Source organism: Polypterus senegalus, chromosome 6 (assembly GCF_016835505.1).
Source record: "Polypterus senegalus isolate Bchr_013 chromosome 6, ASM1683550v1, whole genome shotgun sequence".
In the NCBI taxonomy this organism is placed as follows: domain Eukaryota; kingdom Metazoa; phylum Chordata; class Cladistia; order Polypteriformes; family Polypteridae; genus Polypterus; species Polypterus senegalus.
The window spans coordinates 148,101,705-148,127,804 of record NC_053159.1 but is presented as its reverse complement, the minus strand read 5'-3'; the positions used below and the strand labels follow the sequence as shown (position 1 = coordinate 148,127,804).

The 26,100-nt window shown below is 36.5% G+C and overlaps 1 protein-coding gene across 1 annotated transcript in view; it reads right to left on the bottom strand.

Moving 5' to 3' along the window:
• LOC120530667 (low-density lipoprotein receptor-related protein 1B-like) overlaps positions 1-26,100 on the bottom strand; it is a 1,848,048-nt gene that overhangs the window by 274,718 nt on the left and 1,547,230 nt on the right. The window contains exons 60-62 of the mRNA XM_039755091.1: positions 11,669-11,850; positions 6,683-6,882; positions 4,509-4,697 (exon numbers count right to left, since the gene is read on the bottom strand). Of these exons, the coding sequence (XP_039611025.1) occupies positions 4,509-4,697; positions 6,683-6,882; positions 11,669-11,850 (571 nt within the window). The remainder of the gene's footprint in view (positions 1-4,508; positions 4,698-6,682; positions 6,883-11,668; positions 11,851-26,100) is intronic.

Here is a 26,100-nt window from a genome sequence, read left to right as displayed (position 1 = left end):
TCACACTGCACCCGACCTCCTTGGACCCTTGGAGGTGGTGAGCCCATGGGGAGGGGGACCCATGTTGACTCTTCGGGCTGTGCCTGGCTGAGCCCCATGGGTGCAGACCCAGCCACCAGGCCCTCGCCATCGAGCCCCACCTCCACGCTCCTCCAACCCGGTGACCCGCGTCTGGGCAAGGGAAAACGCTGTCCAAATTTTTGTTCTTCATAGGAGGTTATGTTGAACCGCTCTTTGCCTCACCCTTCACTGAAGACCAGTTTGCCTTGGGTGGCCCTATCAGGGGCATAAAGCCCCGGGCAACAGAGCTCCTAGGATCATTGGGACACACAAACCACTCCACCACGATAAGGTGGCATGTGAGTATGAAGCGTCTGGGATGGGAATCAGCACCTCCAAATCCGAGACCATGGTCCTCCGGCGGAAAAGGTTGGAATGCCCTCTCAGGGTTGGGAGCAAGATCCTGCACCAAGTGGAGGAGTTCAAGTATTTCGGGGTCTTGTTCAATAGTGAGGGAAGAATAGAAGCGTGAGATCGACAGGCAGACCGGTGCGGCGTCCGCAGTGATGCGGGCTCTACAACGGTCTGTCATGGTGAAAAAGGAGCTGAGCTGTAAGGCAAAGTTCTCAATTTACCAGTCGATCTATGTTCCTACCCTCACCTATGGGCATGAGCTATGGGTAGTGACCAAAAGAACGAGATCGCAAATACAATGAATGAGTTTCTTCCACAGGGTGTCTGGGCTTTCCCTTAAAAATAGGGTGAGAAGCTCAGTCATCCAGGAGGGGCTCAGAGTAGAGCCGGTGCTCCTCCGCATCGAGAGGAGTCAGATGAGGTGGCTCGGGCATCTGATCAGAATGCCTCCCGGACGCCTCCCTGGTGTCTAACCAGGAGGAGGCTGCAGGGAATACCCAGGACACACTGGAGGGACTATGTCTTCCAGCTGGCCTGGGAACGCCTCGGGATTCCCCCGGAAGAGCTAGAAGAAGTGGCAGGGGAGAGGGAAGTCTGGGCATCTCTGCTCAAGCTGCTGCCCCCGCGACCCGATCTCGGATAAGCGGAAGAGGATGGATGGAAATGCAGACATGTGTTATGTTATTATTATAACTTTGCTCTCCTATTAGCAACTCTACCCTTAAATGTTTGACATCCTATTCATAGTTAATTCCTGCCTTGCACCCTGTGCTCCTGGAATATGGAACCGTATAATACTGATGGATGGATAGATAATAAAAATATTTTTAAGTGATTAAGAACACTAAATATCCCTAGTGTGTGCCAGTAATCTGTGATGGACTGGTGTTCCATTTAAAGAGGGATCTGCCCTCATTTATGAAATATACGTTCCCCAGTTGTTGGGGAAGCAACTTTAAGAAAAATGTGTTGAATTTTGGATTTTTAGGATATATCAGGTGGTGCGTTAAGTACTGCTTCCAACAACTGTAATAGCAGCTGGATCCCTAATTCGGCCCCTGGCAAAGAAGTTTACTTGTATGGAATTTTCAATGTCTGGGTGAGTTTCATCTGATGTCAATTCAGTATGCACACACTGTGATGCTAATCATTCAGCTGATAACTCTGACATCCAATGGAGTGACTGTAAGGCTGTGAATTGTTGTTCCCTAAAATAAACAAGTATGTTGGTGAGGTCACATATATTTATTCATTGGTTCTGAACAGAGCTTGGTTCCTTATAACACTGAAATGGATGGAGCTGGCCTGAAAATGGATATGTGTTTAAATAATGTCTTCCTATCTAGGGAAAAGTAGGAAAACGTTTTTATTAATCCTTTGTTTTTAATGTTTTAGGGTAAATTGACATATTTATGAAATACATTTTTATTTCAAGTACAATACTTGAGCATGTTAGAAAAGAAAAACCCCAAAAATGTGATTTTTAATTTCTGTAAATTATGTACAGTATGTTGCATATCCTATATTAAAAACACTGAGGTTGATACTCAAAATTCTAAAGCCATAACAGCTGTAAGCCTTCACTACTACTATTAAATTCCATAGGGCGCTACTAGTTTTACCGCCCACATAAATAATGCCTCTCTCTGGTTTAGGAGATATGGATATTTCAGTTATTGATAATTTTAGCCAGTATTGGGTGATAATGTGGTGGAGTTCAAATTAATCAGCCATCTTCTTAATGCTATGTCCACACTACTAAATTTTGTTTAAAAATGTAGATATTAGGCTCTGTTTATGCCTTTTATCCATACTGCCCCAGTGTTTTTTAACACTTTTTAGAGCCATATATTTATGAAACTGCAGTCTCAGCTTTGCAGTGTGGATGAAAGCTTTGAAAAAACAGACTCTAACCATACTCTTACTGGTTTGTGCCCATAACTGATTGGATCCTGCTCGTAAAATTTTGCTTGTCTTAATGCTCTCAATAACAATTTTATCTAATCATCACTCCAAATAAAGCAATGTGTGGCTTTGTTTTCATATTCACCAGTGCTGTCCTCATGTGTAAACGCAAGACACAGATGAAAGTCTAAAGTGAAGGACAGTTCCTCTCTCATTTTTTCCTGATGCGAGCATGCCCAGTATAGACAAACAGCTAATTTGTGCAGTATGTGTTTTTAGTTATTTTATTGAGGACAGAGATACTTTCGTAAACTAAGTAAAAATAGTAGTATGGACAGAGATTATTTAAGCTATAAAATGCTGTTTTTAAATGAAAATGTAGTAGTATAGGCATAGACTAAGTGGTTTTGCCTATTAACTTTCCAACTAAAATCACATGATTGTTTTTTGAAATATATAGGCTTATACTATACGAGTCTACGCGTCTTTTGGTCTTCTTGCAAAATTCATAGTTAACACTTTAGTTTAGGTACTACAAATATGCATCTATTACTTATTCTTATGTAAAAAAAACTTTCACAAAGTTTTTAATTTAGTCTTAATTTTGGTTATAAAGTATCAGTAGACAAGTAATTCAACTCTGTGCAGTGTGGCATTGATATGCTGGTAAAATAACTTATGAATAGGAAGAATTCACAGGTTTTATGCTGAAATATACAATATCAAAAGAACTACGTATCACTTAAGGCACTTTAGACAATTTCAAAGTAAAGTTATTTTAGTAGGCCATAATGCACAGATGAATAGCCACTTTACATATATAATACTTTGTAAGTGTTATTAACACCACATAAAGCCTTTATTAAGGTCTCATTACATAAGAATAAATGAGCAATATATGCATTTCTACCTTACCTAAAGTGTTACCAATTCATAGGATTGTCTTAGTTCAAGTGTTTTTTGGTAGGTCTTGTAGATGGCTCAGAAAAAGACATCCAGAGAAGAAGCTATTACTGTATAATGAATATTGTGTCTATCCTAGCTAACAAAGGGCGCAAGATAGGAACAAACTCTGGCCAGGGTGCCAGGGTTATCACACACACACACACACAAACCACACACTAGGGCCAATTTAGTACTGCCAATCCACCTATGCTGCATGTCTTTGGACTGTGGGAGGAAACCTGAACACCCTGAGGTAAGCCATGCAGAGATGGGGAGAACATGCAAACTCCATGCAAGGAGGACCCAGGATGCGACCCTGATCTCCTTACAGAGAGGCAGCTGCACTATCACTGTGCCACTATGTCACACTATTTTTATTGTACACAGGTAAAATTATTATATTAATTGTTATTAATAAAAGGCACCCATGAAAGAAGCTATTGCTGTAAAATGAATATTGTGCACATGAAGGAGGTTAGTCTCAGTTCATTGACCAGACTGTTGGAAATCCCAGTCTGTACGCTCTCAGTGTGTAACAAGGTAAAGTACCACATCTCAAAACTTGTGCACCCCAACTGTCACTATATGGGACTCAGCTCCTACAGAAATCATGTCAGCTTGTGTTCTCATATGTCTTTTTTTTTAAAAAAAACAGCAATTTATTTTTTACCATTTAATATGTAAAGCATGGCTCTCAAACAAAGTGTGATGACTTTTCTTACAGTTCAAAATAAATACACTAGGACTTAATTCCATGGGAATACTCTGGAATATAAATGTTTGATGTAGCTGTTTAAACGCCTACCACTAGTTCTAACCAATACGTGGGTTTAAAAGTAATAGTCCCCACTGCACCAAAAACCAATAAAATACCTATAAGCTATCGACATGTGAAGATTCAAAAACCAGAACTGTTTGCTTGCTATATTAGGCTTTTCGCATTATTTTCAGTTTATAAGTCAGCATATCTTCACAACCATTCTTCTAAATTCAAAACTGAAAAATAAATAAATAAATAAATTAACTGTTCAGAAGAGTAACTTTCTAAACATGTTTTAAAGAAGGGAAAAATATGCAGAAAATAGAAGTGTTAAACATATGACACAGCAAATAAAAATCACCTGAGGAATGTTCTATAGGTCACAGAAATTCAAACAATTACTGTAAGACTTTGATCATCTTGTTATTTATCACAACACTGACTGAGGCTAATTACATTCAAAATCAGAAGGAAAAAAAATTACCATCAGGTTGCCTTAAAGCATGATAAACTTGTATATCAGATATGGCATGCCAGGAGTTAAGCAATGATATCTTTCCTGCTCCTGAGGTTTTGTGAGCTCGATTAAGTGTTTTGGTTTTTCCATCTGTCCAGTAGATGTAGTCTTCAAATAATGTAAGCCCGATCACCCCTTGGATGTCTTGATTAAGGACTGTAATAGAATACCGCAAGATTAATCATTAGCCTTGGAGAAATGCCAGACAGAATTCTCAGTACTACATGGGCAACAGATACAACCACACCACTTCTTGTGAATAATTGCTGTGACAACCTGTCAGGTCCTAAGGTTCTTTATTATTGCATAAAAGAACAGAAGACTGAAATTTCGAGATTTACTCCAATGCTGTTAGTAAACTGCTGTATAAAAACATGATCATTTTCATTTTCTAAAAGTGATACATTAAATAATTGCTACTGGTGGAAAAATTAGAATATAGGTAGAAAGATGAATTGTTATATAATAAAAAAAAAATGTGCTGGGTTGAATTATTAACCGTTATCTTTCTGCATTGTAAGTGCCACTCCTAGGCAGCTACAATATGCTAAAATAACAATTACTGTCTTACTGTAAATGAAACCTAACCAATTAATGTATTTGTATTAACCACAAAAGAAACAAATAAAATGTACAGTTTGTGGTGGGCTGGCTCCGTGCCTGGGGTTTGTTTCCTGCCTTGCGTGTTGGCTCCAGCAGACCCCCGTGACCCTGTAGTTAGGATATAGCGGGTTGGATAATGGATGGATGGATGTACAGTCAATTATAGTACAGTACAGAAGCAGATCAATTAGAAACTCTTCAGTCTGTACTTAATGAAGTACTTTATGACATTAGGTAAATCTGAAGCTTTGAACCTTGTGGTCTAACTGTAAAGCCACTGAAAAACACGTACTTCTTAACAACGCAGTTAATATATATATATATATATATATATATATATATATATATATATATATATATATATATACATATATATATATATAATATATATATATATATATATATATATATATATATATATATATATATATATATATATATATATATAGGATGGTCCAGATCTAATTACGCAATTTTCATTAGGATATAACTTATTAAGAAAATAATATTTACATAGAAAATCACCCAAAAAATCCCGGACCATCGAGAAGTGTGCAAACTGACGACATGAAGAATCCAAAGAGTTTTGTGCCAAACTAGAATCGTTCCCACATAAATCAAAATCATCCAGACGATCTGGATCAGCATAATTAGATCTGGACCACCCTGTATATATATATATATATATTTTTTTTATAAAATTAAAATGTTTGCTCTTTTAGGGCAATAGGACAGTTTCAAATCATAAGTTTCAGAATATCATCATATTACAAGATGGAGTTTCTAAAAAGAAACAATTAAATAAAGAACACCAGTCCAAAAGGCATAGTATGAACTAAATCACCAACACCAACCTTAGAGTTTATAAACTGAAAAGCCATCCCAGCAAATACATTCATTGTATGGTTGCTCTTTTGTTTTCTGCTCACCTGTGCTAAGAAAGCAGGCGATTACAACTATTCAAAATATGCCCAGTGCAAGATTCAACCTGTGTATGCTGCAATCGAGTTCCAGCACCACAGGGCTACATGTTTTGAGCTTGCACCAAATTAAAATCGTTTTGGACAAAAATCTTTGAATGCCTATCAGACAGCCTTGTTGTCACAATCTCTCCTAATCCATTAACAGCTGTGTTTGGTGGTCTCCCAGATAGACTTAAAAATGGAGAAGGACAATCAAATTGTACCTGCCTTTACCTCACTATTATCACATGCACGTATCTAGCTCAGCTGGAAGAATCCCAACCCACCACCTTTACGTTAGTAGGTACCTGATGTCCTATACTATGTGAAATTGGAAAAAGTCAAATACTCAGTCTGAGGATCTGTTCAAAACTTTTTAAAATATGGCAGATTAAATAAATAATAAATTAATTAGATAACAATTAATTAAGATGTTAGTATCGGAGATAAATAATGTATCTCAAATTATGAACTACTTTGTAATAATCAGTTTATTTCTAAAGCAGAAGACTTTTATAATTACACACAGAATAGTGTATTTAACATTTTTGCACACATAAAAACAAAATTACTTACTCTTGCGTCTGCTTGATCCGTCCATCTTAGAAAAAAATATATGATTCTCATCAGCCCAGTAAAGTCTTCTGTTGACATAATCTATTGTTAAAGCATTTGGTTTGGATATTTCTGTGTCGATGACAACATGTCTGTGGGTCCCATCCATTCCAATGGAGCCAATATGTGGATAGTCACAACAGTCTATCCAGTATAAATATCTATAAAAAAGAGAATAACTAATAGTATCCATATCAAAATACAGATAAACAGTACTGCCTAAAAAACAAAAAATACTGCTGAAACATAGTTCCCACAAGAGAGAGGTTAGGAGTATGCGCTGATACAGCGCATTGCAGCACCCACGACATGACAAACCAACGCAGGATCCCAGATTAGGACCCAAGTGCAGCCATGCAACGGGTGATACCTCAGCACCACACTAGTTCAGGTGAAATGGGACAGTGTGAGTTTTTTATGGTGGCTGGAGTGCCATTTCCGCCACCAACCCCCAGGTTTTTCCCTGCAGGATGGAGGGCCTAAATGCAGGGCTGGATGCAGATTAACGTCATACCCAGGACAAAGCAATTGCAGGTTTAGAGCCTTGCTCAAGAGTGCTTATGGGATTTGAACCAGCAACCTTCCGACTGCCCATGCAGATCCCTAGCCTCAGAACCATCACTCTGCAAAGTTCCCACATAATATAGAAAAAACCATTCCATCTATTGCACCAACATAAAATTATGGCCATATTATACTTCCAAAAATTTATAAATCATATTATGCTTACTGACTATGACAGACTAGTGGCCAAGCATATTCCTGCCTCAATCTCATTGTACTAGCTCCTTTTATTCCATATATAGTGACTACAGAAATTGATGGAAATGTTTACTGTTAACTAATGGAAATTCTGTTATTTGTTTTAATATGCTGAGCATGAAATGTATATACAGTAATCACTCCTCGATCGCGAGGGTTGTGTTCCAGGACCCCCCGCAATAGATGAAATTCCGCAAAGTAGAAACCATATGTTTGTATAGTTATTTTTATATATTTTAAGCCCTTATAAACTCTCCCACACTGTTAACATTATTAGAGCCCTCTAGACATGAAATAACACCCTTTAGTCAAACGTTTAAACTGTGCTCCATGACAAGACAGAGATGACAGTTCTTTCTCACAATTAAAAGAATGCAAACATATGTTCTCTTCAAAGGAATGTGTCAGGAGCAGAGAATGTCAGAGAAAGAGAGAGAGAGCGCGAGAGAAAAGCAAACAATCAAGAAATCAATACGTGCTTTTGGGCTTTTAAGTATGCCGAAGCGCCGCGATAAAGCAGCATTTTTAGAGGAGCGTTCGTATCCTCTAGGCCAGGGGTTCCCTTGGGGTCGAAATCGGTTTCCCAGGGGTCGACATAAACGAAAACTGATTTTGGGGGTCAACGAGGTCTAAAAATCGACCCCTATTAATTAACACAAGTTCTTATTTGAAACTTTCAAGATACTGTATAAGTTGTGTTACGTGTACCAACTTGTTATAAGAATGACTAATATTTTAGTAGGAAGTATCATTGTTGTACTTTTAAAAAACTCAACAAGTCGATAAGTGTGCACAAGTTCGTACAAGATGAAAAACTCGGCAAGTCAATAAGCGTGGACAAGTTCGTGCAAGATAATTTGAGCGTATAAGTCTTTCGGGCACGTTTTGACTTGCTCTGTATTTGACGTATATACGCGATTTAACACGAACGAAATCATGATCAAGTTCAAGTCCAAACATGCTCTTGATATTTTACTATATAACAAGTTTGCACTTAGGTTGAAAGTTCATTTGCGTTTTGAAATTCGTTGGAGCTTGAATGATAATACACTCATCTGCTAATTTATTTCAACAGATTACAAAGTGATTACATAGTTAAATAAAGTGAATTAAAATAAAGTGATTGAAAAAGAATTTACAAAGTGCTTAGTTACCTACGCGCGTTAATAGCGTAACCATACATTTCTGCAGTTTATGAAAAAGTAACAGGGTAAGTACCAAAAAACGTTTTAATATTTTTAAAAGTATTTTTTGAAATTACTTTAGAAAAGTTGTTACCTAAAATTATAAATGTTCAGTTTTCTTTGTTTTTGTTTTTTAAGCTGATTGGTACCTAATACAAATTTTGTATATTGCAGTGACTATATCCAAGTTTATCAATGAGTAAGTTCGTGAGCATACCTAAAAAACATCCAGTACCTAGGTGTGATAAAAATAAGCTCGTGTGCAAATTTAACAGTTTTATTATTGTTTTTTTAGTTTCTTAAACATAGATTTTTTTTGATTTGCAAGTTTACTGCGAGTTTTATGATGGCAGACACGAAAAAAAAAATGCAGACAATACAGTTTGGACTACTTGAAGTTTGGATTTATTCCATCTCTATCAAATCAATACTTGCTGATGTGTCTCATATGTGAAAAAGTATTCAGTAACGATGCCATGAAGCCTTCAAAAATGGAGGACCACTTATCAAGAGTACATGCTGACAAAAAAAGTAAGCCCTTGTCATTCTTTCAAGCACTTAAAGAAAAACTAGAGAAAAGGCCATCCATAAGATCGATGTTTGCGTCATCATCTATGCAAGACGTCCTATAATATATCTTTACTAATAGTGAAGTCGGGGAAACCCCACACAATTGGAGAGCAGCTTATTTTACCAGCCATTGCGGAGGTCCTCAGCAATGTATTGCACAAGCCCGCACATGATATAATAAAGAGAATTCCTTTGAGCAATAACACCGTTCAGAGACAAATAGACAAGATGGGTCGCGACGTGGAAAACATTTTATGCAATTTCTTACAGACCAACAGATTCTCTCTCCAGTTGGACAAGTCTACATTACCCGGCAATGAATCTCTGTTGTTAGGATATGTTCGATATATTAAAGATGAAAATATGTGCCAAGAACTGCTTTTTGCTACATATTTAGAGACTGATACCAGAGGAGAATCGATTTTTCAGGCTGTGGAACGTTTTTTTACAGACAAAGCTATTCCATGGAAGAACATTGTTTCTGTTGCGACTGATGGTGCACCATCTATGGTTGGTCATCATCGAGGTTTTATAGCTCACTTAAAGCGACAACTGCCTGAGGTACTGGTCATTCACTGCGTGATTCACAGACAGCATTTAGTAGCAAAAAATCTGTGTCTTAGATTGCACCAGTCTTTACAATATGTTATAAATGCTGTCAACAAGATTCGAAGCAATTCTTTGAACTCTCGGTTATTTGCTCAGCTATGTAAGGAAAACAAAGAAGTCTTTACTCGGTTACTTCTGCACACTGAAGTTCGCTGGCTATCAAGAGGCTCTTGCTTAGCAAGATTTTCAGCTATTTTTGAATCTGTGTTGGAGTTTTTACAAGAAAATTTGAAAGAAAATCTGAACAATTGTAAAACAGATATTTATTACTTGACTGATATCTTTGGTATGTTTAACAAAGTTAATTTGCAGCTACAGGGTGACGATCTCAACTTGATTAAAACAAAATCAATAATATCGGCCTTTGTGGGTAAACTTATCCTTTATAAACAAAATTTAAGCAGAAAAGAATATTCACAGTTTCCGCATTTGTCAAAATTACCAGAAATGCTTCAAGACGATGTTATTTTATCATATGTCACTCACTTGGACGCATTACACAAGGATTTTACTAAGAGGTTTGAGGATCTCTTAAATTTACAAATTCCTCAATGGATAACAAATCCGTACAATATCACAGCCATGGAAGAAGCCAATGTGATAATGCAAGAAGAGTTGATCACCATCAGCACAGACAAGGAGCTTAAGCAGAAGTTCAAACAAGGCTATCAGAAGTTCTGGTTGCAGCTCAACATTGAAACACAGTATCCTGCATTGTGGAACATTGCTGAAAAATACCTTATCGCTTTTCCATCATCATACCTAGTCGAAAAAGGCTTCAGTGTGGTTACAAACATTTTGACAAAACAAAGAAACTGTTTGAAAATCAATGAACGCGGAGATTTAAGGCTACAACTCACCAATATTGAACCAGATTTAGCTAGATTGGTAGAAAGTCACCAGGTTCATCCATCACACTAAATTTTTTATTTTTTTATCTTTACTTTGTGATTTAAATGTTTTTTTCAAAAAATAATTACCTACTTAAGTATTTTTACATAATTTATATTAATAATTATTAATTACACTTGATATTTACTGAATTTTATGTCTATTTATTTTGTTAAATTTTGATGAGAAAATGATGTCAAGTTTACTCACTTAACCAACCGCAAAGCTTTTAAATTGGTAAGTATTTTGTATCAATAGGAAAAAAAACTAGAGATAGTATTTTTAAAGTAATTTGGCTATGGGGGTCTGAGGTATCAGTTCATTTTGGAAAAGGGGTCTCTTGCCCAAAATAGTTTGGGAATCCCTGCTCTAGGCAAACAGCCTCTGTGCAAACAGCCCCTCTGCTCACATCCCCTCCGTCAGGCGCAGAGAATGTCAGAGAGAGTGAGAGAGACAGAGAAAAGCAAACAATCAAGCACCGTGCGGGAAGCATATCGTATATCATTGAGGAGTTTTATTTAATATGTAATACATGCTCTGATTGGGTAGGTTCTAAGCCATCCACCAATAGCATCCCTTGTATGAAATCAACTGGGCAAACAAATTGAGGAAGCATGTACCATAAATTAAAAGACCCAATGTCCGCAGAAATCCGAGAACCAGAGAAAAATCCGCAGATATGCTTCCATTTAAAATCCGCAATGAAGTAAAGCCGCGAAAAAGTCGAAGCGCGATATAGCGAGAGATCACTGTATATATACTTCATCACTTATACAGTGTTTTAAACAAATACAAAAACAAAATTTTAAAATTAGTGTGAATATAAAACAAAGTATGACTTACAGTAAATATGGTTGAGTTCAAATGCGTTATATTTAACTTACTGCTTACTTTTACCACAAAAAGTGATCACTTCAATGCCATTACCTACCCAGATTCAATATCCAAAGCCAAATCTTTTGGGTATTTCAATCCTGTCCCCACTAGAACTGCAGGATATAAGCCGTTGAGTTTGGACACCTCCACACTCTTCCTTTCTGTGTCAGTCCAGTACAGGTTCTTTCCAATCCAGTCAACGGCCAGTGCACTTGGAACTGATGTACGGTGAACAACCTGCAAGAATAAAAAAACAAAAATCAATACATTGAAGAAATAGATGCGCTCAGAGCCTTTGTCAGACTCTGGTGTAATGCAATTTTACATTTATTATTAAAATACATAAGTCATACATTCTTTCATTCTGATTTTCATCAAACTTTTTGATTTAAGGTTTTTTAAAAAAAAACAATAGATTTTAAGCAGATAATTTACTTGCAGAGTTTGTTTATAAATGATGCTGATAAATAGAAATCTAAATAAACAAGAAAATCACTCAGTGTTTGCTGCTCATTGTAAAGTTAATATAACAAGAAATGCAAACAAGTTGTACAAATATACAGAATATTTAACTAATATAAACAGTCAATAATAAAGTAATATTCTGAAAGTAAATGTTTAACATAATACTGTATTACAGCAAATACTGTACTGAGCAAATCTCTTCAATAATTTCAAAACATTAATCAACCCAGTTTCCTAATAAGTCATATCTGATAGTTTTTTGTTTTTTTCTATTAATGATGACCATATGTGGATATTAACACGCCTGCTTACTGTCAAACATGCCTAAAGTATATAGTGTACTTCTCAAGGAGAGCACTTGTGTAGCTCTGCCAGTGCTTTAGGGGGAGTTAAGAGATTAAAAAAAAGCTCACCAAAGAGATGTTAACATTTAGTCAATTTATTCTCTTATGTCTTATTGTATTTGACCAAATATCTCATTCTCTTTTGTTCAAGACTCCTGACATCTTTTATGTACATAAGTTCTCATTTTGTCTTAAACACACTTTTTTGTAGACTCAACTGATCTTTTTGTGTCTCCGGGGTTACTTGTTTTGAGAATACTGAGGATTAGGAACTGCTCAAAGGGGAGTGGATTGAGTTTCCTGAAATTGTTAGAGCTGGAAATGTTGTAGCCTAAGGATTTACCTGTGGGTATTGATTGAACTACAGTAGTTCTAGTGCACATATCATGCTTGATGATTGATATTTCCTTTAGATTTAAGCAATTGCATTAAAAATGTGTATATTGATGCAGAAGCAGGAAATAAAGGCTATAAGAAAGTAAGGTGCCAAGTATTGGCATTGGTAGTTTAAGACCTCATGCCTATGCAGTGACAAACTGCTCTGTGGGCAAGGTACTAAAGGAACAGCTACAAGAAGCATAACAAAAGTTGTTCAATGATAGGTGACAGCAAGGTGCCCCTTGAAGTAATGTACATACCCCTGTTGTTCATTACGGAGGATTGTCAGCCTTGGTGTAAACTAGGTAACATGTCCCTTTAAGTTACTACCAGGGAAGCTTTCTGAGGGGTATGCTGAATACATTTTTGAACGGTTACATTTTTGTTAAGACAGCTTGGGCTTAATGCTGCCCTTTGGTCAACTATACTTTGGCATCTTAGCAAGAGGTTTTTTATTCTGTTGATATTAGTTCATCTGCTGTATTGTATGATGTTTGCCCATAGAGGCCCTGACCTCTCATTTAGAACAATCTCTTCAACTTAGTGCCTAACTGATTAGTGAACCAGCATTGCTGCTGTTCTTTTAATTTCAGTTGTTTTCACATTAGAGCTTTAGAAAAATAATTCCCAGAACCAAGACTGAGATCATTTATATTCTAAATTCACACGGACTAGTGACTTACCACAGAAATCCAAATGCCAGACTTAAGATTTGGTTTTGAAGACAGGTCTGACCATTTTATTCTTGTTTATGATCTGTAAATGCTATCAATTAATGTTTAATGAGGATCTAAAGTGTTTTGTGAATGTCCAAATATTAAACATTTTGAAATTCTGTAAAGTTTGATTGGGGTCAATTTGACCCCAACATAATAAACATCATAATCTTCAAAGGTGTGAGTTTCCCTTCTTTCCAAATTTTAAGAATAACTAAAATAATAATATTGAAATGCTCTAGAAAGTGTTGACATACCAAAGCAGGCAGGTTGTTTAGGCAATGAAAAATAAATTACATTTTTATTCTAAGAAGTTAAGAATGGGAATGTATTATAAAGTGCTAATAATAATAACATATTTAGCGTGGACTTATTAATACTAATTCATCAATTTCTTTTTTTTTATTTTTTTTTAATTGTGCCTTGTTTTTAGCTACTGGGGTGTATTTGAAATTTATTTAAACATAATAGATTGATGGATTATTGAATACTATAAAGAGTTTTTACTTAGAAAAAGTGGAGAATGTGAAAATAACTAAAACAATTAGAGAAATAAACACATAGAAGATTATAGTACTATACCTGAAATATTTTGGGATGAAGAATACAGTACTACAATAATGCCACAGAAGAGATCTTCTTATGTAATACACTACTGTGGCTGTTCGTTTGTCTGTCCAGGATTTTAAATCACCTGTAGCTCGCAAACCGTTTGAACTATTGACCTGAAATTTAATACAAATATACAACTTGATGTCTACTATCTGCTTTCGGGTTGATGATTGACCTCCAAGGTTATTCCTCTTTTTAATTTTTATTTTATTGTTGAATCAACTCTTGGCAGTGGCCAGCAGCGTGGTTGTGTGGCGCATGCTTACAGGTGCTGTTCTCATCCCTACCACCTTCGCCATCATTTCCCCAACCTCTTCATATCTTAAATCATTCTTGAGGCAGAATTAGGACTTAAGTGCCAGCTTAAGTGAAAAATTAAGGAAAATGTACTAAGTAATTGCAACACAAACACCGACTTAATCAACTTTAAAACGAAAAGATGCCAACGAAAGAAGAGAAGAAGTGGACCACTAGAGTGGAGAAAAGAAGAGCTGCTCAGGAAGCAACAAGGGCATCAACTTCTGAGCAAACGAATGCTAAACATACAGAGAACGAGGATGAAAACTATGAAAGCTCAAAGTCAATTGTATTGTGCAGTGTGTCGTTACTGGTGATAAATAAATACAGCTAATGAATTTATAGTAGAGGCTATGTCCACACTGTGTTGAATGATATAAAGACAATTGATAGTGAACACTGAGGTTTTTAAAATTAAAAACACAAACAAAAAACAGCAAGCAAAACATAGTATTTCTGAACTCAATTAATGTCAGTAACACTAAGCACTGAAAAGAAATGTCAGGGTTATTTTGTTAATGCATGAGGTATTCCATTACTAAGCATCAGTGAACCTGAAATTAAAATGCAGATGGTTAGTAGGAAAACTGATCAGGTTGAACATAATCGTTTTAAGTAATGGAGATTGGGCATAAAAAAATAAATCCACTCAATGTACTTTACATTAGACAGGCAGTGTGGTGAAGTGGTTAAGGCTTTGGACTTCAAACCGTCAGGTTGTGGGATTAAATCCTTCTACTGGCACTGGGTGACTGTGAGCAAGTCACTTGACCTGCCTGTGCTCCAATTGGAAAACCAAAAGAAATGTAACCAATTGTATCCTAAATATTGTAAGCTGCCTTGGATAAAGGCATCAGCCAAATAAGTAAATGTTATGTTTTGTGACTAGGTTTTGACAGACTTGCTAATTGTTAGAACTCATTCAAAACCAGTCACAACACATGATGAAATCGACGGGAAACTTTATTTAGCAACTACAAAATAATTAACAAAATGTTAACATGCTTTACTCACAGCCTTGCCTCTTTAAACCTCATACTCACACACTTAGTCTTATCTTAGCTCCACTTTCTTTCTTATACGCGTGCACAGAATTTTCACAGTTTAACCAATGTGGCAAAAAATATCATAACAAGACAAATTAATTAATAGTTGTGAGGTTTGGATTTTATATCTTAAAGTACATTTAGCAAAGTTCACTATATAATGTAAAAGCGTTTCCAGGTAACTTAGGGCAGCTGAGATGGGATGCAAGCAGACTACACTGGGCTGTCAGCAGGAAACTATGTTTATTTACTGTATGAGAAAGGCATCTGCCTTCAGCTTCTGTGCTAATAAAGAAAGGCGCTGGAAATGGCAAAGCAAACACGCAATGCTTGACATTAATGAGCTACATGTTTTTGCTGACCATGTTTACTTATAATTTAGTAGAGTTCATTTTCCCTGTGTCCTGCTGGCAACTGGAAGCAGCCAATAATGATAATAAACTTTGTATGATGTAATCTAATTCTGTACCTGCTACTTGTGTATAAAAAAGACCTCATCTAGCAGAAAAGGTATGCATCTTGTTACAGAATGCTGTGTGTGTCTAGTTACAGCGTCCTGTAATAGAAGTGCTCCCTCTTCAAAGAGAATAAATGGTTATGATTTAAACTTCCTTCTGCTTGTTTTCTCTTAGCAGTTTTAGGCTACCTAGGGTGATGATCATTTCTTCCACACCAATAATGTGGTACCCCTTGCCCCTTTATTCTTTCCAACTTACTACACAACACTCATGTCATACTTCCTACAGAACTAACTTGGAATGAGTAGAACAGCTGAAGGAAGAAGAAATGACTTCAGCATACTCTTTTATTATATATTACTATTATTAATACCTCTAGGGTTTTATTTTTTTTACATTCCATTAGTTACAAAACGAACATTATTAAAAAGCCAAGTGTTTAAAGTGAAGAAACTGTAATGCAGAGTCACTGGTAATTCTGTTTTTTGTCTTTTTCTGAACCATCAATACTTGTCTCATTCAATTCTTCAATAAACATGGGAAATGGGTTCATTACTTTTTTTGTCAGATTTTAGTCAATAAATTGTGCTGAGTTAGCAATAACTCTTAATTTAATTTCTTTTGGGAAAAGGAATAAAAGTAGACTTTGTCATTATAGTGCACAATATGAACATTTTATAAATTAATAATTGTAACTTAAAACATCAGAGAAAATATGTTCTATATCAAAGTATATATAAATATTACATGAATTTTGTTATTCTAATACTGGAAGCAATTTTCCCTCTTTTTCTTTTATTCACTTTTACTTTTTATTAGTGGAATACTGCCCTGAAGCAGTGATCAGATATAACTGTGTTTTGAATTTTAAATTACACCAGCCACAGAGAATTCACATTCATCATAGAACAACACAATGAGAATAATAAGACAAATACTGAGCATGAAATAACATTTAGTTACCAGTACATTGCATTATTTGAATAGTGACAGTTTATTTTTCTGGACAGCAAGTGTTATTTTTAAAACATGTTAACTCTTTAAACTTTGATGCAACTTTTGAAAAATCAGTATTATCACATACTGTATATCTGATGAAGGTAATTCCAAACACACAGACAGCATTGAACTATACTATTTGATTAACAGAATTAGTTTGCCATCAGTAAATCTGCACATTTATGTTAAGGTTAATTTAAGCCTGCATAGGTTTCACTTTTTCAACCAAATGATCTTAGGCCAGGTTTATACTTCACGCTACACGACACTTGCTCCAGTGGACGTTACTGCTATGCAAGTGTTGTACTGTTTATACTTGCACGTGTACTTTATATAAATCTGGACGATTCCACCAGGTGGCAGTGCGAGATATCATCACAGAGAGAACAGGTTTGACTTCACCGTATTGTGAATTGCCTGAAACACCCATTAAATTCTGGGGACATCCTGCCATAAAATCTCTGAAAAGGATGGCTGTTTAATGATTACATCCATCAATCCAGGAATGCACTCATTCCAACAAGCGTCCAACAAGGTGTGAGGCAGAAACAATCCCTGGATGGGGCATCAGCTCATTGCAAGAAGAACACAAGCACACACAGACACTAGCGTCATTTTAGCATCTCCAAATCCCCAAACCTTCATGTCTTTGAAAGGAAACAAGAGCACCCACCAGGAAGACATGCAACCTCCAGGAAGGGAACACCAGGGACGTGAGTACCGCTCTCCCACTGTGCAGCCCCCACGTGTAACAATCAGTATTCGTTATTTAAATAAAGTTAACAACTTTGTAACATACATAACTTGTATGCATTTCATCATGAAAGTGATATTAAGTATAAATCTAAGGATTCTAAATGTGCAGAGAGCTGGAATATCATAAATTTAATATGTTTTGTGTGGCAATTGCTGCCTGCTGCTGCTGTCAATGCAGGAGGAAGCCCCAGAAGCATGTAGCGGTTCACAACTGGGTCAGTTTTAAGATGATGTTTACGACGGTCTATTTTAATGATAAAATAAACTACGAGATTAAAGTGGACATTTCGAGATTTAAGCAAACATTTCCACTTTAATCACAAAATGCACCTTTTTACTGTGTCCCTAACTTTTTTTTTCCTCTGTCGCTCAAATATGCCGCCGAATATTCTGATGCTGTTGTAAAGGTGCAAAAAAAAAAAAAGACAAAAAGCACAGAAGATGGTATGTGAGACTTTTAAAATGTATCATGTCATTACGATGGGGAATATGTGATGCATTTGTATGTCAGCACTTTTTTCACCACATCAACCCATTCATGAAACATCGAAGCATGCACATTGATGCTGTACAATCCCCAAAGCAGCTTTCTGTCACATGAAGATAGTTAACAGAGACTGACATCGCGTTCCGACTTTTATCACACTGCGCCCCCCGATTTTTTGCTGGCACTGCAACTCGCGCACGCATTATGTTAATTTCTGAGGACATGCTCAGAGGATGCGTCAAATAAGCACTGAGAATGTGTGACAGCAATGATGCGTACGCGTACGTGTTCTGAGAGTGAAGTATAAATGAGCCCTTATTGATAATTAGAATTAAGAAGTGAGACATCACTTATACAGTCCCTTTACTTAAAACACCTTTACCATTTTCTGAGCTGGATCCTGCCAAACTTAGATCTATTATTTCTTAAAGTAAAAAAAATCAACTTCGACTACTAAGCATGACAATGTATTTGCTTTACTAGTACTCTTTACACTTAAAAGCACTCTTCTCAGTACATGAACATCTAAACACATCTAAAACAGAATTTGAAATCTGGACAAACTTAATGGTCCATTGTTTAAAAATTATATTACATCTTATGAGGCAATTTTTTTCTGATATAAATATATTGAATTGGTGCCAAATAATAAAAAAGCCACTGGGCAATATAAAACAAACAATAAACCGTTAACAGTGGGAACTTTACTTTACATTGACTCATTTTTGTGCATTAAAATATAAGCCATAAATGCTTTATGATGACAAAGATTTATTTGATACACCTAACACACAAATATACTTATGCTTACTTTGAAAAACAAAACTTTCACATAAAGCTGCCTAGACCTTTAACACTAAAAAATGTACAAATGCTGTGTATATTTTTAAAAATATCAGTCATAGTACACGTTATACGAGATTACATAACATAAACCAATATGGGCATAATATACAGTACAAATGCATATTAATGATTCACATTCAAAATACAAATGTGAATCAGTAATACAAAAGAACTAGAATGTGTTAATTAAATGTCACAATCATTCACTGCCGTCAAAGATCTGAGGTAAAAGAACTCCTTTTAATATCTAAATACAATAAATGTCAATATCATATAGTCCACCAACATACTTTATATGACAAGACAGGGAAAATTAGAGTTTAATTAGCGTTTACATCAAACTAATTGTCATTATTATTCCCAAGCACTGACATGTATTTATGTACTGAAAATTCACGTATGTGTCATTTATCTATTACTCAATTTTACAAGAACCTCAGAAAAGTAACATACAAGGCCCCAATGTTGGAGAGAATTAATTGTGGCTAAAGTGGTGTGATGCCTGAACAACTGCTGAGACAGTGAAGAACACTACTCAAATGATGTATGGGACATTTAAAGGTAACTTCTACATGCACTTCTTTGTATATAAGACAGTGTTAGTTTCAGCTAGGATTTCTTCCTTGGCTTGGGTTCAGATCTTTGTTTTATGTACATTGACCATTGATTCTTTCATTTACATTAATATTGCTCGTGTTTATTATTTCTATTCTTTGTTTTTCATTTTGTCTAACCACCTTAATGAAAGAATAAGTGCCTGTCTGTGTGTCCGTCCTGTTGCTATGTCTCTGTAATTCCAATAGATGGTGCGTCACAAAGATTAACACTTTGTTACTTTCTATTTGTTATGGGATTCATAAAAAGAGACATGCAATTTGCATGGTGCACTGCAAGTGTTAACGCTGAGGTCTGCATTGAATATTTAGATTTCAACAAACCTTAGACGGGCAGCACAGGCAGTGTATCAATATCTTGGTTTTGTTCCATGTGTTTTGTGGGCCACCTGCCAATCACCACCAAGGACTACCCTCCTGGATATAAATCTGGAGGATCCTGGCAGTTCATTCAATTGCATTTAGGAATTTGGTTAGTTTCTTTGTTTCAACAGTGATTTTTCGATATCAATGGATTTTGACCTCACTTTGGATTTGTGATTTCTAGAACTGTGTTTGCTGGGGATTGCCTTATTGTTAAGGCAAATCCTTTATGCTTTTTGTGCTCTATGGAGGTTTACTGTTTGGCAGGGTATTTGTGAGAAAATAAAACCTTTTCATTCTTTTAAAATGCTGTGTTAGCCCTAGTTACTAGTCAGGTTTGATGGTTTTCCCATGTAATGTGCAATACTGGAAGTATTTGGGACTACATGCTAAATTATGTGCTTTGGCACTCCTAAATCACAACAGATAGAATGTTTTTTAATATCTCCATTCATTTTCTTGACCTGTCAATTTCCATTCAGAGATGAAAACAGATATTTTGAGACAACCTTCTTTTATATTTTTACAAACCCAAACTCCATTACTTTACATTAATTTATAACTCTGGCAAGCTGTCCAGACTCATCTGAACCTTCACTAAGACCAATGTTAACAAATTATATTATACTTGCTATTATATGTATTTGAACTAGTGCAGAAGTTTGCTGATTTATACAGCAGCTTTTACTGACACACACTGAAACTACAAACTATCTGTAATCAATATTTAACATAAAAAGGTGTAATTGTTATGTCAAGCTTGGGCAAGGCAGAAGGAAGTAATAATGAAAGGATAAGGAAATGGACCAGGAGATAAAATATAACCCTTCAACAATAAACAGGTGAGAAGCAGAATTCCAGAAGATGTGTAAACAATACTAAAAACACTAAATATAGAAATGTGCAGAAATCATATCAAAATCACACATGCACATTCTCCACATATTCTTATACTGGTAGACCTGTAGTGCTGGAATATACAGTAAGACACTGGGTGCATGACATCACGCCATGCAACTCCTGCGAAAATGCCCCTGGAAACCCATTGATGTGTCTATGCAATAAATGTTCACAAAACAGCAAAACAAAAAAATTTGTTGCAGTAAATGTTAAAACAAACAATAAAAACAAACTATTTCAAAACTTATTTTAATCCATCAACAATCATCCAAAATATTCCCTGAAGTAAATAAATAATTGCCAGTCAGGACGCTGAGCAAACAACAAAGAAAAATAAAATAAAAGCTGAAAAAAACACAAACAAACAAATAAATTAAATATTTAATTAAACAAAAGCCTATTATGGCCGGAAATAAAAAACGAAGAGTGTACCTGTTACAAATTACAATTTATAAGGGCAATAGCCAGCCCAACAAGTTTTCTGAGGTGGAATTTTGCTGACCCACTACCTGATCCAAGTATTGTGCGGCCTCCACTGATGTTGAAATAAAAACTATTGATTGATTGGTCTCGTCCGATGCGAGAGATGGACGTCTGAAGTGGAGCTCCGCTAGCAGTGGTGCTATTTTTCATATTATTTGCTTATTATTCTGAGATATCCTGTATTTATTCAACCCGAGAGGGACCGCTACAGTATATGTAGACACATATAAACATGGCCAACAAGAAGGGGGGTCCGAAAGAATCGAAGACTAAAGCTACATCCAAGCTGCGATCAGCAAGCCCTAGTTCGAGATACGGCCTCTCAGAGACAGACCTGGATCAGATGGGCGAAAGTACAGACTCCTCGGGACCACGGTCCGCTACATCGTCGCCGGCTGAGAGCGAAAAGGGGAGCGAAGGTGCGATCGTGAGTGCAGATGTGGACAGCTCGCCGATTGGAGAGGATTACCTGAAACTGGAAAAGGCCGGGAGGTCCGCGGCTTCAGTTACGCAATTACGCGGGACTGGAGCAGCGGGACACCGCTTCAGCAGAGTCTGCTGCTTCATCTACGGTACAAGAAGGCACATTTGAGCTATCTGAACTGAAAGTGTTGCTCGCTGAGCTCACGCAAGATATAAAGAAAAGCGAGAAGGCTAATGAGAAAGCAACGGCAAAGGCACTTGAGAGACTGAAACAGGAATTAAAACAGGAGATGAAACAGGCCAATGAATGTCTGCGACAGGAAATCCAACAGGCAAATGAAAGGCTGCGACAGGAATTCCAACAGGCAAATGAAAGGCTGCGTCAAGAGGTACAACTTGAACCGACAGGTGCTGGGTAAAATTGAAGAGCGCATTGAGAAAAACTCGGCTAAACTGAGCACGCTTGCTGATCGATTGGAGCATCTTAGTGAGACATTCACGAATCGGATCGAAATAGCGAACATCTAGCTGCCAGTGCCGAGGAAAGAGCAGTAAATGTCAGTTTGGAATGTAAAAAACTCGGAGAAAAACTTGGAGACAGACTGGCTGCTTTAGAAGATGGGAATAGAAGGTATAATGTCAGAATTGAAGGCCTGCGGAGAATCGAGAAAGTTTAAACCCGTGAAATTCGCAACTGAACTTTTTCTAAAATAATCGGGGCGACTTTAAAGCAGAATCTGAGATAGCAGCGGCTTACGCGTCTGCGATCAAACACCGTCAGACCCGACCAAGATCTTTTATAGTTCGTTTTGAGCGATTATCATTTAAGTTAGAGGTGATGGAACTCCTCAGGAAAAAAGGAAGATATTATATATGAAGATTGCCACATTCGCGTCTTCCCTGACTTCTCTCCAGCAACAGCTATCAAACGCGCCGCCTTCTATAATATTAAACAGCGGCTACGGCAAGCCAATGTCAAATCGGCCTCCTGTATCCGGCAAAACTGAAAGTGGAATGGCAGGGTCATTTCTATGTTTTCGCTAGCAAGGAGGAGGCAGAAAATGAGTTAAGAAAGCTGATCCCGGGACTATTCTGATACATAATTGTGAGTCATGGCGGTAAATGATAAAGCTAGGATTAATAATCTACTGTCTGATCTATTTGTTTTAAAATACGGGTTTTTATCAGCATATATTCTCATATTCTTATATTATTATTACTTACTTATTACTTATCATTACTTAGTATTACTAGGGCTAAATGTTTATGTTTTATTGTGCTTAATTACGTTTTCCTCCTCTTTTTTCTTTTCTAATTATTTCATGTGTACCCTAAATGAGACTGTTCAATATCATACCCTTGGTTTGCTGTTATTGCTATTACTGCATTAAGACTTGTTATGCTTGTTTTGGACACATCTTTAACACCATCACCTGGGTTTATTATCTGGGGATATCATCTTAATGCACTAAAATTGATGAAGATATATATATATATATATATATATATATATATATATATATATATATATATATATATATATATATATATATATATATATATATAAGTGCAAAATTCTTTTCTTTTTTTTTTTTTTTTCCTCTTTTAAAGACTATATTGGTAACAGATATCTCTATCTTTTAACCTTAAAGCGCCACTGCATGGGGGCTTGATGTGCTTTGGGCGTGCTCTGTCTCTGGGTATGTCAGAGGACTGGGACTGCATGAAGTGGGTTTTAGCCTCACCTGGGGAGGCAAAAGGGAGGGTGGGGGTTAAGGGGAAGAGAAAGAGAGCAGGCTTGATCTATATCTAATCTATCATCTCAATCTTTATAATTATAACTATCAACGTAATAATAAGCTGCATGGCAACAACTCTTGGGGAATAGGAAATTAAGACCTAAACTATTTCACTTCCAGTTAAGACTATAATATGACACCAAAAACTCAGAATCAGTGTCTCCATGATGGGACAGTTAACCGTAAGCTGGAATGTTAAAGGCCTGAATCACGAATTAAAGAGAAAGAAAGTACTTTCTCACCTAACAGGTCTAAATGCTAAAATAGTATTTTTACAGGAAACCCACTTACTAAGTAAGGATCAGTTCCGGCTGCAAAAGACTGGACTGGCCAAATGTTCCATTCTAGTTTTACAAAGAAAACTAGAGGGGTGGGAATTCTCATACATAGAACAGTACCATTTGTAGCATCAGATGTAGTATTGGATCCTGAAGGGAGATATGTGATGGTCATGGGAGACTTATCTAACTGTAAAATGATTTTGATAAATGTTTATGCACCTAATGTTGATGATAAGGAATTTATACAAAATTTATTTGCATCCATTCCCAATCTGAACACTCATAAACTTATAATGGCTGGGGACTTTAATTGTGTTCTAAATCCACTTTTAGATAAGACTTCCTCCACAGGGGGAACGGCAACTAACACCGCAAAGATAATTACAAAGTTTATAACTGATCACAACTTATCAGATCCCTGGAGGTTTTTAAACCCAAATTCAAGAACATATTCTTTCTACTCACCAGTACATCATTGCTACTCAAGGATTGATTACTTCTTTATAGATAATAACTTCTTGCCTAAGATTAAATCTTGTAAATACGATGCTATTGTTATTTCAGACCATGCTCCGATGATCTTGGAGCTGAAATTACTAAGCCCCATACACTCACCCGCAGATGGCGTCTCAATCCGCTTCTATTAGCTGACGAGAATTGTACTGAATTTATATCCAAACAAATTGAATTCTTTCTAGAGACAAATACATCCCCTGAGATCTCTGCAGGAATACTCTGGGAAACTCTTAAGGCCTTCTTAAGAGGACAGATTATCTCATATCTTTCCCACAGAAATAAATCCGAAGCGAAGAAAGTAGCAGAGATAAAAGCGAAATTACTAAAATAGATGAAGAACATGCCAGACTACCAAGCGAGACTCTACATAAGAGGAGGCAGGCTCTACATTCAGAATTAAACCTCTTGACAACTAAAGAAACCGAACAACTAATTTACAAATCCAGACATCATTATTATGAACATGGAGAAAGCTAATAAGCTTTTAGCGCAACAAATTCACAAGCAAGATATGCATAGCAATCTCGTAATTACTAACACGAATGGAGATAAAATCATCGAACACAAAAATATAATGTACACTTTTAGAGACTACTATAAATCCCTATATACTACTGAGTTTAAAGAAGACAATATACAATCTAATGCATTTCTGGATAAATTACAGATACCACAAATTGACGCTATTAGTGTGGAGGAGCTCGATAAACCTCTGTCATTATCAGAATTACTGGATGCTATAAAGTCACTCCAAGGTGGAAAAGCAGCAGGCCCTGATGGCTACCCTGCAGAGTTTTACAAGAAATTCTCCGCTCAGCTAGCTCCCTCCTATTAGCAACATTTACAGAAGCCAGAGATAACCAATCTCTTCCACAAACCTTTCGCCAAGCACTAATCACTGTCTTTCCAAAACAAAATAAGGACTTATTACAATGTGCATCATACAGACCAATTTCACTTCTGAATAACGACGTTAAAATACTCTCTAAAATCATAGCTAGAAGGATGGAGAAAGTGCTCCCTCAGTAATATCACAAGACCAAACTGGATTTATTAGGGGCCGACACTTATCTTCAAATCTTGACGCCTGTTTAATGTAATATACTCACCAACTAAATCAAACACCCCAGAAATATTATTATCATTGGATGCAGAAAAAGCATTCGACATGATTGAATGGAAATACCTTTTACTATTTTGGAGAAGTTTGGGTTTGGCCCGAACATTTGTGCATGGATTAAATTACTGTATACTAACCCAGAAGCTTCAGTTTGCATCAATAACATTTGCTCAGACTACTTTAAACTAGAACGTGGCACAAGACAAGGATGCCCTTTGTCACCACTGCTGTTTGCAATTGCCATTGAACCACTGGCAATACATTGTCGAAATACTGATCAGATAAAGGGGATTAGCAGAGAAGGACTGGAACAGAAAATCTCATTATATGCAGATGACATGGTACTGTATATATCGGACCCAGAAAATTCTGTGCCTGCAGTCTTAGCAGCACTCACAGAATTTCAAAAGCTCTCTGGTCTCAGAATTAATCTGAATAAAAGTGTACTCTTTCCGGTGAATTCGCAAGCATATAATATTAGATTAGACACCCTTCCTTTTATCATTGCAGAACAGTTTAAATACCTCGGGGTAAACATCACAAGTAAACATAAAGCTCTTTATCAACAAAATTTCGTCGTCTGT